Raw genomic sequence first — 13,558 nt, 5'->3', positions numbered from 1 at the left:
ATTGTTCTTATCTCTGGTTCTCCTGTCACAGATTAACTTTATTTGGATGGGCTTTAATTGTTTGGTTTACTCTCCCAGGCAAGTTAACTTCCAGCCTATAATTGCTTCTTAAACCAGTCCTCTAAAAGAAAAGCTGGGAGAACTGACAGTACTAGGTGGAAATGCAAGGAAAAAAGAAAGAATTATAATTCAGAATTGTTTAATCCCCTTAGTGCCACTCAGAGTAGAAGCTGAAGCTCATTAAAGTTCAACTCTAGCTAAGTCTGCTCAGAAGAAAAGTGTATTGAGTTCAATATGAGTTGGCTCCAGGGTATATAGAGTTACATCACAGGCTTCTTAAATTGCTTTTACATGTTATGTGTTAGTTTACCCAGAAAGGTAGCATCACTAGCGGATTTTGGTTGAATCCAAGAACACACAAGCACAGCAATTGGATGACAGGCAATCAGGTATTCCTGGGGTTGCTGGCTTGACTATAAAGTAATTTTTTTTGAAAAAAAACAACTATTGGACCAATGGGAAAATATTTCCCAATATGGGGGTTAAAAAACAATCACAGTTGTGTGAAAGAGTTGAGCTACACTCAAAACAGTGTTTCTTTTTTTCTGCCACCTTTTCACCAGGACTGTGCATAATCTTGATTCCTAATTTCATCCTTTTCATCTGCCTATAGAGAGTGAGGGGGAAAAAACCTTAATGGGATGGAAATATGCAAGAGCCATCACCTCCTACCTAGGCAAAAGGGGCTGGAACATTTTTCAAGTCCAAAACAATGAAATAATGTTTGGAAGCAGTTTCTGATTCACTGAAATGTAAGAAGGAGGTGGAGACAGACATAACACAATCAGATTTTGTTAGTACACCAATCTCAATAAAAATAGTTTTAATTCCCTGGTCTGATTTACCTAGTGAAGCTGATATCACAAACAACATCTTGCTAATTATCCCTGCGTAAGCATATCATAATTACAGTCATCTAGCCATAGTTAATAAACCCAGGGCTGAGTTCACACAACAGGGTAAGTCAAAACCAAAGAAGTGTGATAGTGAAGCCAGTTGGTGACTGATTCCAAGCTTCCTAAACTTAAGAATTTGACCTAGGTCTGGATTCTTGTTAAATTCCTCCTGCTTGCTCTGCCCATTAACATTGCTGTGACCTGGAAGCCCAAAGTGTTATTCAAAAAAGGCCAATCCTCTAACTTCTATGGATTCACTTTCCCAGATAAACCTGGGAAAGCTACAATAAAAAGCACCTGATGATGAGGCTTCTTCCCAGGCCTAAGGAACAAATGGCTATGAGAAGGCAGGCAGCATCATGATCTGAGCAACCTTCTGTTCCCCAATACCTACCAGCTGAGAATTATGGGAAGAAAAGTCAACTAAATCCGAATGGTCTCTGCTGGAGAACATCTCAAGGGCATTAATTCGGAGCACCTTTGTGGTTGCCAGAGCATCCAGCACCTTGACTCTTTCAAGGCCCACCAGTTTGCATCCAAAGGACTCTGGGAGTGATGCTCCACACCCCTTGGCTTGGTGCTAGCCACAAAGCCCATATTTAATGGTTGGAATCAAAGGTTTCAATCCATCCGTCCTTTGGTTCTAACGATTATTAATTTCATGATTAGGAAAATCTCCACCTCCAATCCTCTTGAGGGCAAAGTTATGAGGCTCTTTTAATTATTTAGTGCATACCATCAGCTATTCATCTGGGGCATCATTTATTCATTCACAACATTAAGGTAATTAAATATGAGCTCACCGGGAACAAGTGAATCTTGAAAAGGAGAAGGAGGCCAGTTGGTTGGCTGGAGGGTTAGATGGACGGGCAGCCAGCGAAGTGATGGGCCGAGGAAAGGAAGGGGGAAGAGAGGGGGCAGGGTTGGTGAGCTGGCTCGGCTGACGGTGGGTGTTGGCTTCTTCTCCTTCTTCTTCTTTAAAAGTCTGCAATAATTGATTTGCACCGAATTTCGTTCCCTTTAGCTGACACTTGAGAAGCGGCTCATCTTGCAAGTTCCTGACGCGTCTCGCCTTCTCTGGGGGCAGATGAAAGAGAGGGAGGGAGGGAGGGAGGGAGGGAGGGGAAGAAAAAACCCTCGAGCTGCTCGCTTTCCTTCTCCCCGGCAGTCAGTCGCTGGGCTCCAACCAGAGCGTCCGCGCCTCCGAGCGCCGAGCGAGCCCAGCTCCGCCGCAAAAGGAAAAAAACCTCCCTTCAGCGCCAGGCTGTGAGGCCAGACTGCCTCAGGGCGGCCGCCTCCGCACCCGCTCAGCTCGCTCGCTGCCTCCCGCTGCCGCCGCTTGGACTGGGCGCGCGCTCCGATAGGCGCTGGGAGCGTCCAATCAGAAGAGCCCGGACACCGAGGCGGCTTTAAGCCTGGCTGCGGGAGGACCCCAAGCAAAACTTTCCCCGGCAGCAGGAACTCGCCGAGAGCATCCATTTCTCTCGCCCTCTGCCGCGCGGGGCTAAGGCTCCTTCGCCTGGGTCCCGGCCGTCTGTTTGGAGGGTGAGCTCCCCGCCCGTTTTTTTCCCCGTAGCGCTCGGACGCGGCCCTGAATAAGCAGCCGGGGACGGCGCCGCCACTTTCCTCCCGGCTCTTCTTGGGGAAACTCTCAGCCCGCCACCCCCCGCGCTTCCTTCGGCCAGCCAAGCCCGCGGCGGTTGGGCTGAGGGGTGGCGGCGGCGGCGGCGGCGGCGCAGGAGGAGCAGCAGCAGCAGGAGCCGCCGGAGCAGCTCGGGGCCGGAGCCATGTCGATGCTGCCGTCCTTCGGCTTCACGCAGGAGCAAGTGGCGTGCGTCTGCGAGGTCTTGCAGCAGGGCGGCAACCTGGAGCGGCTGGGCAGGTTCCTCTGGTCGCTGCCCGCCTGCGACCACTTGCACAAGAACGAGAGCGTCCTGAAAGCCAAGGCGGTGGTGGCCTTTCACCGGGGCAACTTCCGCGAGCTCTACAAGATCCTGGAGAGCCACCAGTTCTCGCCGCACAACCACCCCAAGCTCCAGCAGCTCTGGCTCAAGGCGCACTACGTGGAGGCCGAGAAGCTGCGGGGCCGGCCGCTGGGCGCCGTCGGCAAGTACCGCGTGCGGCGGAAATTCCCTTTGCCCAGGACCATCTGGGACGGGGAGGAGACCAGCTACTGCTTCAAGGAGAAGTCCCGGGGCGTCCTGCGGGAATGGTACGCGCACAATCCTTACCCGTCGCCCCGGGAGAAGAGGGAGTTGGCCGAAGCCACGGGCCTCACCACCACCCAGGTTAGCAACTGGTTTAAAAACCGGAGGCAGCGCGACCGAGCGGCAGAGGCGAAAGAGAGGTGGGTTCTGCTTGTGCTTCGGGCTCTTCTGGGGGACAAAGACCTCGGCGGCCCCCAGAGCAGCAGCGGCTCTCTCGGGGAAGGGGCTTTGGGGGGGGCAGGTTCCGACCAACTCCCGGGGGGGGGAGGCTTCCTTCCCGCGAAGAACCTTTAGCTCCTCGGCCGAGGTAGATAAGGGGCAAAGGATTACCTCGTTATCCGAAGGTGGAACAGTAACATTAACTATACGAGGTGCTGATGATCTGGACTGGCATTGTGTCTCACGGCCGTAGGGCTCGCCTGGGGCTTTGGGTTGTACGAACCCAATCATTGCGCTCATCTGGAGGTCCCCGTGATGTGTAGAAAACGAAGCAACTGGGCGAATTGAGTAGGCCCTGCTCCCGTTGACCCTGGTCAGCGCCTTAGGCTACGCCAGTTGGAAGGACCGAGCCGTCTCTAAAAGTGTATGTTGTTCTTTCCCTTCCCCTGTTTGCTAAGCAACAGTTTCACCGCACCTTCCTTCCACCATTAACTTCCAAAGGATTAGGCCACGATCCTACACGTTATTTACTCAGGCGCAAGTGTCCCGTGAAGCCAACAGCACTTTAGTTTAATAGCTGTCCCTGTAAGAGGCAGTTAACCCTCGTGCCTTTAAAAAAAACAAAACTAGCGGGCCCTGAGCCTTAATCGGGTGGAACCGCTAGAGCTCCATCTGGTGCTCTCCAGATGTGTGGAACGGTAGCTTCCAAAAACCCTCAGCTGGCCGGGAATGATGGGAATCATAACCCAATAAGTAGGGGACATCCAGGGCTGGACACGTTCTGTCCAGCCTTTATTTCTAAATACGGAGTAGCACTAGAGAGATGTCAGTTAATAGTATTTGCATTGTCTCTCCACCGCCGCTATCCCTGCCTCGCCTGGAGACCCTCAAGAGAAGGGTTACAATGTCTTTTGAAATGCGCTGGAATTGATGGGTTCAGGAATGGGCGCTTCCACGCGGGGAGAAAAGAGGAGTGGCACCCCCCCCTCTCTCTCACACACACACACCTACCTTTTCTTTACACCATCTCATAATAGAATATAAACCTTTTCTTAAGGTTCATTAGTGCGTCCCCTCTCCCCCGGGTACTGATCCAACATATAGCGCAAACAGAATAGTGTTAGGCTTCTTCTGGGAGGATCCAGCCAAGCAAAGCAGTCCCCTCAAAGGCCACCACTTCATGTCTTTCTGGCCCCCATAGTCTTCACATCCCCCCCAACCCCCAGCGTTAGTCCACTAGTGATTCCTTCCCGTTCTCTTTCCTAATGTTTCGGTTCTTGCCACCGTCCCGGGGTGCTGCCCATAGCTTCCCAACTCCACCTATTCTGCTGGGAATATACTGAATGCCTGCCTCCTAGTCTTGAATGGAAATCTTCCCTTGGCAGCCAGAAATAATGGCCTCTCTTTATAGCCCTGGGTGTTTCTAGTACTGGTAGAAGTACCGTCTCCAGCCTAGCTTGTTGTGCTCTAGTATGGTATGATTTGAAAGCCAAATGTAAAAAAAAAAGGAAGTGAGTGTGCAAACTATCATTTCCCTGATGGCGATGGTGGTGGTGGTGGTGGTGGTGATGGTGATCACCATCGTCACCAAGCAGTGGGGCTCTCTCCACTGCGCGTCCAGTTTAGATTTTGTGATTTTAAAACTCGGGCAAAGAAGGGATGTTCGCCTACCCCTCTGCACGGCAGCCTCCCCAGGAAGGGTGCCTTAGAAGAAAGGCCATAAGATGTGAAGGGTCTGCTTTGTGTTTCTGACTTTTTAAGGCAGCTAAAGGTTAGATTGAGGAGGTCATCTCCAGAAAAGGCCCAGAGGCTTTTCTGGGGATACTTCCAGCCTGCACTCCTAAGCCTGCTTTTGCGTCACTCCTGGAACTCGGCTGACCTCTCTCTGGGCCAGAGCCTCCTCAGCCGCCTGACACCTGGAAGGCAACAGAGGGGACGTGGTCCCCGTGGTCGCCGTTTAGAGTGTTGAGAAAAAGAAGCCTGTCGGGGAGAGCAGCGGGAAGTCGGCTCTCTTCTCCTTATCCCTCAGACCCAGCCAGACACACAGAGAGAGAGAGAGTTAAATGGAAGTGCTTAACTTTAAGATGGTTTACATGTGTTTAGGATTAGGGTGTCAGTCGCAGTGATGGGTCCCAGGCCTTCCCCACCCAAGATTTGTTTCAAGATCTCTTGGCGAAATCCACGGACCTCTATTTCCAGATCTTACTCCTCTGACGCTGGGCCCAGACTTTTGTTCAATAGGATACCAACCGGCCCAGGGAGTGTGTGTGTGTGTGTGTGTGTGTGTGTGTGTGTGTGTGTGTGTAAAGGTAGGTAGAGGGGTACACAGCCACACCCAATAACCTTTATCAACTTGATGTCCTCCAGATGTGTTCGGGCTACCGCTCCCGGGGTTCCCAGGCAGCCCTACCTGGTCATTCTGGAGATTGTAGTTCCTGCACATCTGGCGAAGGCAGGGTTGAAGAAGGCCACAGAAGGCCAATTGCTGCAGGAACAATGGCAAGGGTGGGGGAAGGGAGGCGCAGTGCCCCCAAGGTGCAGGGCTGGCAGGACTGTTCATCTCGTTCCTTTGGAGGTTTCAAGTTGCTGAAATTGCCAAGTGCAGCCTGGAAACGAAAACCGAGAACCAGAGGATCTGGCCTTATACACCACCACCACCACCACCGGATCAGCCATAAAAGTTACTGTGGCAGCGGCAACGGAAGAGAGGAAGAGACCTTAAAGGGCTGCCTCGCCAACCGTGACTCTTTCGGATCTTTTTATCTCCGAATCTCAGCGGACTGGATCATTTGGGGGAAACAGTCTCACGCTCTTCTCCTTCTCTGGAAAGCAGCCCCCTCTCCCCCGGCTTTCTCGACAACGAGGGAACGCGGATTCCACGAAGGCGATTTCCCGAGGGGACGCGGTTGGCTTCAGAGGCGACGACGCTCCATTTCGGAATCGTGGCAGAAGCCTCTTCCTTTGGACAGTTCATACTCCTCGTCTGAAGAAGGAATTCAGACCGTCGCTATAGTTCGCGTACAGCTGGGAAGTCTTGGGCAAAAACAAAGCACAGGCCAGGTTCTTGAGCAGGAAAATGTAAAAGGTTTCGAAGCGGAGAGGAAAGGCGGCAGAACGTCGCGTGTTGGGCCCGAGATCCTTCAGGGTGCGCACCGTGGGGAAAAGTTTCCGCGAACTCCCCAAAACGCGGGCGTTTAATTGCTCGGGCTGCGGGCAGAGATGTTTTTAGACGTAAATTCTAGCATTGTCCGGGGTAAGTGGATTCAGCCGGAGTAGACCTTAACTTCGGAATAAATACAAAGAAGCCTGGTACTTCACTTTCCGTGCTTGGAAACATCGCGTGGCAGAGATGAGCTACTTTTCACCAAGAACGTAAATTTTATTCAGGGATAAAGGTGCTTTCACGGGCTCTGATGCACACAAACTCACCCCACACATTTGCTCTCTCCTGTGAACGGGAGAGGGAGGAAACGGAATCGTAGAAAGGAGATGAGTCCATCATCTGACAGCGTCTTCAGACATACTGTCAAGTTCAGTCTATTTTAAACCTAGATAAACTGCCAGTGCAGTGTTCGCTTTTCGGAACCTGCCACCCCCCCTCGAAACCGGATAAATGCGTTATTTGAAATAACGGGTTTAAATTAGTTTTTTTTTTTTTTTTTACAAATCCCGTGATTAAAAATTGTTGCATTTCTTCCGACCTCTCAGCTCTGTAGAGCAGCGGTCATCAACCGGTGGTCCATGGACCATTGGTGGTTCACGAGAAAATTTTGGTGGTCCACAGAAAAAATATTTGTGGTCCACAGAAAAAGTATCTGCATGTTTTATATTGCACTAAATACTATTTTTAAAAAATTAAAAATCATATTCGTGGTCCACGGGATTTACAATTATGAATGTAGTGGTCCTTGAGGTCCGAAAGGTTGGTGACCCCTGCTGTAGAGACTGTAGCTTTGCTTTGTTCTGGACAATTTAACATCTAAAGGCGAAGCAGCTCGTTGCTAATGCCAGCCCCATTCGGGCTGCGACAACTCAGGGCAGCCTTCTAAACGGGCAGCCAAATGGTGAAGTCCTGAAAGGGGGAAAAAGTCAATTTCTGTGCGGAAGACCGGGAAAGCGTTTGTTTTCTTTGTTTGTTTGCTCGCTTTTTTTTTTCCTCCGAGAAGTTTCTGGGTTCCAGCTGGAGCCGTGGACACGATCCAGCCTCAAGCGCCTTAGGCGACCGCGCTTTGAGAGCAAGATCGCTGGGCTCCGCACCACTTTGCAAGTTTCGGGTCCCTCTTGAGGATATTGCAATCGATGCGGCGCAAAAAAATGACCGCGCAGCCTTGGGGATGAATGGAGGCAGAGGCGGAGCGGGACCTTAGGCCGCCTTCTCTCCATTCAAGAGGCGGATTGTATTGCCTTGAAAAGCCAAGCCTAGCCCTCAACCTCTGCGCTTCTTTCTTAAAATAACTCACACCTGCAAGAGCGACATTGGCCGACGGGGAAGATAGATACTCCCGCGCAGGATGTGCCCCCCAAAGGGAGAAGAATTGAGAGCCGCGGATGACGCCTTTGAGATTCGTTCCCTGCCTTTTCAAATCCCTCTTTGGGGAGCTCGGTTTATCCGACGCGCAGCATACCCTAATACAGAGTTTGGCAGCCAATCTTCAAGGGCGCAAGCTGGGAAGGGGAGGACCACCAAAGTCCCTGGTTTCCAAAGGAGCAACTGGCCAGCCTTCCAACCCCATTGCCCAAGAAGCTGCCGCGATCACTGATCCTTCCGCAACTGGACGACTCCGCCATATTTCCAAATGCTCTCCCGCGGCAGATCTGCTTCTTCTCCTGGGTTCAAAAGTCTTTAAAGTGGAGATGATAAAGCATCTGCCGGGGGGGATCTCTCCCCACGGGGTTTGGGAGTAACCTGAAGAATGCAACGGGGGCGTTCGGGGCATCCAGCTAAACGCTCTTGAGCTAGAAGGGTATAAACGCAGAATGTCTATTGCGACCTGGATTATAAAGGGCGATTTCCCTCCTGACCTCCCCCCCCCTTCACCGCAATTAACTTTCCCAAAGTTGTAAGATCAAGTTTTCAGGACCCATGGCACCGCTCCTGCCGTTTGGAGGGCGCCGACTTCAGCTTCCCAAGTCCTTCCTCCTCCTCCTCCCGCCGAGATACGTGTTAAAATGAGAAGTGTTGTGGCACCCAAAGGCATAATTAGATCTCAGGTCTACTAAGTTCATTCAGATGCCCGAAACCAGTTAGTTCAGGCAATGGGACCTTCTTCTTCTTGATGGGCTTGTGAAAGAAAGAAGAAAGAAGAAAGAAAGAAAGAAAGAAAGAAAGAAAGAAAGAAAGAAAGAAAGAAAGAAAGAAAGAAGAAAGAAAGAAGAACGAAAGAAAGAAAGAAAGAAAGAGAAAGAAGGAAAGAAAGAGAAAGAAGGAAAGAAGGAAAGAAGGAAAGAAGGAAGGAGGGAGGGAGAGTTTTTCCATCCCTGGTGTAGATTTTGGGATGGAGAAAAGTTGTTCTTCTGAGCTATTTTTTTTGGAAGTAACTTCTAAACCTGGAAGAGAGATCCCCCCCCCCAAAAAAAACTTTAGGGGACTCAAAATATAATGGCAGGTTTGACACTAAACTTTCTTTCCTAGCATTCTATTTTTTTAAAAAAAAAGTTAATGGCATTTTTTTAAAAAAAATGATATTTTTGTAAGTTATTTAACATAATTATATAACAGAACACAGTACATGGGTTGCACCATCATAAAAGTCTTCTTAATGGAGGAATTTGCTAGTTGTGTCTCATAGGGATTTCAGCTCTGTGATCAATTATCTGGGAATAAGATATCAGCAGGACTTATTTATAGGCCCAATGCCCTACAAGAGGCTGAGGCTGGAGCCATAGGTGGATTTTCAATTTTGTTTTTTATTTCCTAGATTGGTTTCATACATTTCTCTATTTCAAAAACATTTTCTTTGCCTCCTTTTTTCCTTGGGATTTGGTTGCCCTGTTTTTAATTCAACTGCAAATAATTTTGAAGCAATTCCTGTTCCTCCTGCAGGGCTCCCCTCCAAGACAGCTGCTTTTAGGATCTCAGCAAGTGGCTCAAGGCTTCGGCGAGTTTGGTTTGGGGTTCAAGACAAGTTTTGTGTTTTCATCTTGCAGATTGAGGCCATCTTTCTCTTCCCATCCCCAAGATAATGAAATAATTGATAATAATTGATATTAATTAAACATGAATTAGTGCTAATAGCAATATGGCAATTAGACTAATTACATGATAAATTCTATCATTAAAATTCTCCAATTTCAGGAAGACTCATTTTCTAATAAAAGAATTAAAGAGAAACCTGGGGTTTTAGGGACTTTTTCAAAAGGTATAACATATATTAATTTTCTAAACACATTCGTGCAGTGTTCTTGTGTGACAGTAAGTCCCACTGAATGCCATATACGGTAACTTCATTTGGTGTGAATCACAGAAGGAACCACTCAATTCCTGAAAGTTAGAACAATTATTGTTAGATAGTCGTTGGCAGTTAGAACAATTATTCTTCTCTTCCTTCCTAGTATCTATCTCTCCCCACTTATGACTATAACCATGTTGCTTGTATCTTTCAATATATATTGTTTTAATTTGTTTCCTAGTATGATTTGATGGCTTATTAGTAACCTTGACTATCATTAAGTGTTGTATCTTTTTATTCTTGTTGAATGTATTTTATTCTCCTTATGTACACTGAGAGCATACGTACAAAAGACAAATTCCTTGTGTGTCCAATCATACTTGGCCAATAAAGAATTCTATTCTATTCTATTCTTGAGTGGAACAACTTGCCCCCAGAAGTTGTGAGTGCTCCAACACTTGAAATTTTAAGGAAGAGTTTGGACAACCATTTGTCTGAAAGGTTTCCTGCTTCAGCAGGGAGTTGGACTAGAAGACCTCCAAGGTCCCTTCCAACACTGTTATTCTGTTATATGTACAGCAAAAATTCTATGTATCTTTCTTTGCAAGTAAGCAGGGTGGGAGAGAGTGGGGAGAGAAATGTCTTGGAGGAAATAAAAATGTATTGGGGTGCCTAATGTTAAAGTTGGTGGGGTTTCTATGTATAAAATATATTTTTGAGGAAAGAGACCTTTTCAAAGTGTAGTGAGAAAGTTCCATCCAAAGGCTTTATTTCCTAGGACTGAAATTTCCCAGGGATTGGAGAATTTATATTAGTGGATTTCCCGCCTCTTGTTCTATGGACAAGGTGCCAATATACATTCAGCTCTTCCCTAATCTGTGACCCCCCAGATGTGTTGGGATCTTGCTCAGGAATTCTGGGATGTGTAACACCCAACTATCCAGAGAGTTCGAGGCTGGGAAAGGCTTTTCTGGGATTACTATTCTTTCTCCCCACTCTATTTTGTAACTACTTTGGCATATGACTAATTTCTCCTTTCTCCCCTCCCTTCCCAGAGAAAACACTGAAAACAACAATACATCTACCAACAAACAGAACCAGCTGTCTCCTCTGGATGGGGCCAAGCCACTCATCTCCAGTTCCGAAGAGGAGTTTTCGCCTCCCCAAAGTCCAGATCAGAACTCCATTCTCCTGCTCCAGGGCAACCTGAGCCATGCCAGGAACTCCAGCTATTCCTTGACCGGCTTAACTGCCTCACAGCCAGCCCACGGCCTCCAGCCTCACCAACATCAGCTGCAGGAATCCCTCCTAGGCCCTCTCACTTCCAGCTTGGTGGACCTGGGCTCATGAGTTTGCCCCCCCACGGAAGGTGGGGCTTGTAAATAAGGGAACTGTGTCATACTTTTTTTTCTCCCCCTCCCCGCAACCCTTGTTTTGGTTTTTTTCCAGAATGTTCCTGGTGGTTTTTAAAATGCCTTTTAAAAATCGCTTCTAAATCATCCCAGTTTCCATTTCTCTTTATGCAACACCTCTCTCGCGAAACCATCTTATGGGTAGCCAAACAAAGAGAGAACATCCGCCCTGGGTGTCATCCCTCCATTGCATCCTTTTCCACTGACTTAATCTTTCCTGAGTTGGAATGACAGACAGGTTGTTGCATTTTATTTAAAAGGACAGAGAGCATCACCAAGCCAGGTTAAGCACTTAGAGTCCATCAGTTTCAACGAGAGATTTAAGCACTGTGGGTTTTAACTCAGACCGTGCCCTATCTTCTGTTTTGTTTCTGTAGAGGAGGAAAAGAAGGCAAATATTTTATAGCAGAATCCTAAGCATCCTGACTCAAAAAATAAGGCCCATTAAAGTAAGTGAAGCTGACAAAGCAGATCCAGGCATGCTTACTCACAGGTTTGCTAAATGGGGCTTGTAATGCAGCTCATACAGGGAGGGGGCCCTTACTTTTCATTAAGGACTTAGTGATATATTTTAATAGGTGGTGGTGGGTAGTTATCTTGGCTTGAATTTGAGTGGAATAAATAGAGGGTATAAAGTACAAAAAATTAATTCTAAAAGAGAGATTTGGAGAGGGCAAATTAAGTTTACATTTTTTTTTCTTTTTGGTCAGGTTTAGATTTCTGAAAAGATTTTGAAGTAGATTTTAAAAAAACAGGAAAAATGATGCAGTATTAGCTGAAGAATGTTAAGTGCCTATGTCTTAATGCAGAGGTGTGAGCCCTTTATGTTAGATTAAAACTTAATGAGAGTAATTTAATGTCAGTGATTTTTCTGTTTACGGTGAATTTTGGAAATGAATCTGTGTGATTTTTTTTTTATAATATCGACAACAAAAGTTGTTCCACTTACCTGGACCTCTTTCATAATCCAGACTCTTTTTCTAGGTTTTATTTCTGTCTGTCTCTCTTCGTCCTTTTCCCATATAGTTTGGCTTGAGAAATCAACTGGCAATTTGATTACCGCTAGTAGCATGTGCTTTCATTTCCAGGTTTCTTGTACCCACAGAAATCTAAATTAAACTTGATAAGACTGATAAAGACTCTTAATGTTATTTATAACTGGATAATAGTTGTATGTATTCTCTGCTCTTCCCTGTTCCTTCCTGCTACTCTTTCTAAGCCTAAAAGTCATTCAAGTTGGGGGCTAAATTTATTTACTCCAGAGGAATATCCTCATGTTTCAGTGAAGGCCTTGTACAGGAGTACTTGGAGATAAGACTTGCTAGGTCAGGGGTATCAAACTCAATTTCATTGAGGGCTGCATCAAGGTTGTGTTTAACCTGGTGGGGGGGAGAGGATATATGTGGCCAGGGTGGACATGGCCTGCTCAATGTCACTCATGTGGGGGGAGGTGCCTGTGGTGGGCCAAGTGCTCTGCAAGAGAGAATGAGCTCATGAGCTCCATTTTCACTGGCAGAGGGTTGCAGGAGGCCATGGCAGCTGAAACAGAGCTCGGGAGCCCGTTTTCGCTAGCAGAAGCACTGCAGGCCAGTCCTTCGCGCCCCACGGGCCAGATATAAGCACCCTGCAGGCCCGGTCCAGCAAGCTCTGGCTTCTGGGATTTTAGTTTGACACTCCTGTCCTAAGTAGCCAGTCTCTTCTCCAAGCGAAAGAGTCCAGGATATTTTTGAGAACTTCTTTCTTTTTCTTCGTCACTTAAGACAAATTAATCTTTATTCAGAGAGAATAAACATACCCCCTCTTTTTTGGGGGGTGGGTGGCAGGTAGAGCTTAAAAATGTGCGCGTTTTTGAATTTCCTGTTTATTAGACAGTATACTTTAAAAGGTGCAGCAGAGGAAAAGAGGTTGGTGTTTGGTCTTAGCTGCTAACTGGAATTCATGGTGATTTCTTCTGTTTGTTTATCCTGTTTTGAAATGCCTTGTTTGATGAAGAGGATTCTGAAATATGAGCACTGTTTTGTAAACCTCCAGTTGGCCTAATAATGTCACTGACGTAATATGGAATTCATATGACATATAGTAACTGGAATATTATGCGCATTGACATTTTTGCTGGTCTTAATGGGGAACAATTAGAATATTTTATTTCAGGGGAAATAAATGGCTGGGGAATTCTGGGAGTCTTAAAGTTCCCAAGTTTGGACACCCCTGTTTTATTTGGTCAAGCAGAAGCTCTCATTGTGCATGCAAAAGCAATTGGCCATTTAGCAGGAGGGCAGTTCAGATACTGCATAACAAGTCCCCCCCCACGTCCCCCCCCCCCCGGTTATTATGCACATTTAAGTCCACAAACTAAGGCTCTGAACAGAGCCATTCTCACACTATGCTAAGCTATGCATTTTTGCCTTAGGATAACACTCTATACTTCCAATGTA

At 47.2% G+C, this 13,558-nt stretch overlaps 1 protein-coding gene across 2 annotated transcripts; it reads left to right on the top strand.

The window, feature by feature from the left end:
• The first annotated feature begins 1,811 nt into the window (after nucleotides 1-1,811).
• On the top strand, nucleotides 1,812-12,254 carry SIX1 (SIX homeobox 1). Of its 2 annotated transcripts, none has more exons than XM_081936416.1 (2): nucleotides 1,812-3,303; nucleotides 10,767-12,254. In XM_081936416.1, exons 1-2 carry the CDS (start codon nucleotides 2,744-2,746, stop codon nucleotides 11,059-11,061), a joined length of 855 nt encoding a protein of 284 aa, XP_081792542.1. In that variant the 5' UTR covers nucleotides 1,812-2,743; the 3' UTR covers nucleotides 11,062-12,254. The 2 variants fall into 2 exon arrangements, with proteins under 2 accessions (XP_081792542.1, XP_081792543.1); XM_081936417.1 differs by having other exon boundaries at nucleotides 1,812-3,244; nucleotides 10,767-10,913.
• The last annotated feature ends 1,304 nt before the right edge of the window (nucleotides 12,255-13,558 follow it).

This window comes from Natrix helvetica, assembly GCF_964273705.1.
Source record: "Natrix helvetica genome assembly, chromosome: 1".
Classification (NCBI taxonomy): domain Eukaryota; kingdom Metazoa; phylum Chordata; class Lepidosauria; order Squamata; family Natricidae; genus Natrix; species Natrix helvetica.
This window is presented reverse-complemented; position numbering and strand designations above follow the sequence as displayed.

Excerpts from the sequence above, each read along its gene's own strand:
- SIX1 (XM_081936416.1), top strand. The coding sequence starts at position 2,744 with ATGTCGATGCTGCCGTCCTTCGGCTTCACGCAGGAGCAAGTGGCGTGC. Across the intron at positions 3,304-10,766 it reads GCGGCAGAGGCGAAAGAGAG|AGAAAACACTGAAAACAACA; the intron begins GTGGGTTCTGCT and ends CTCCCTTCCCAG.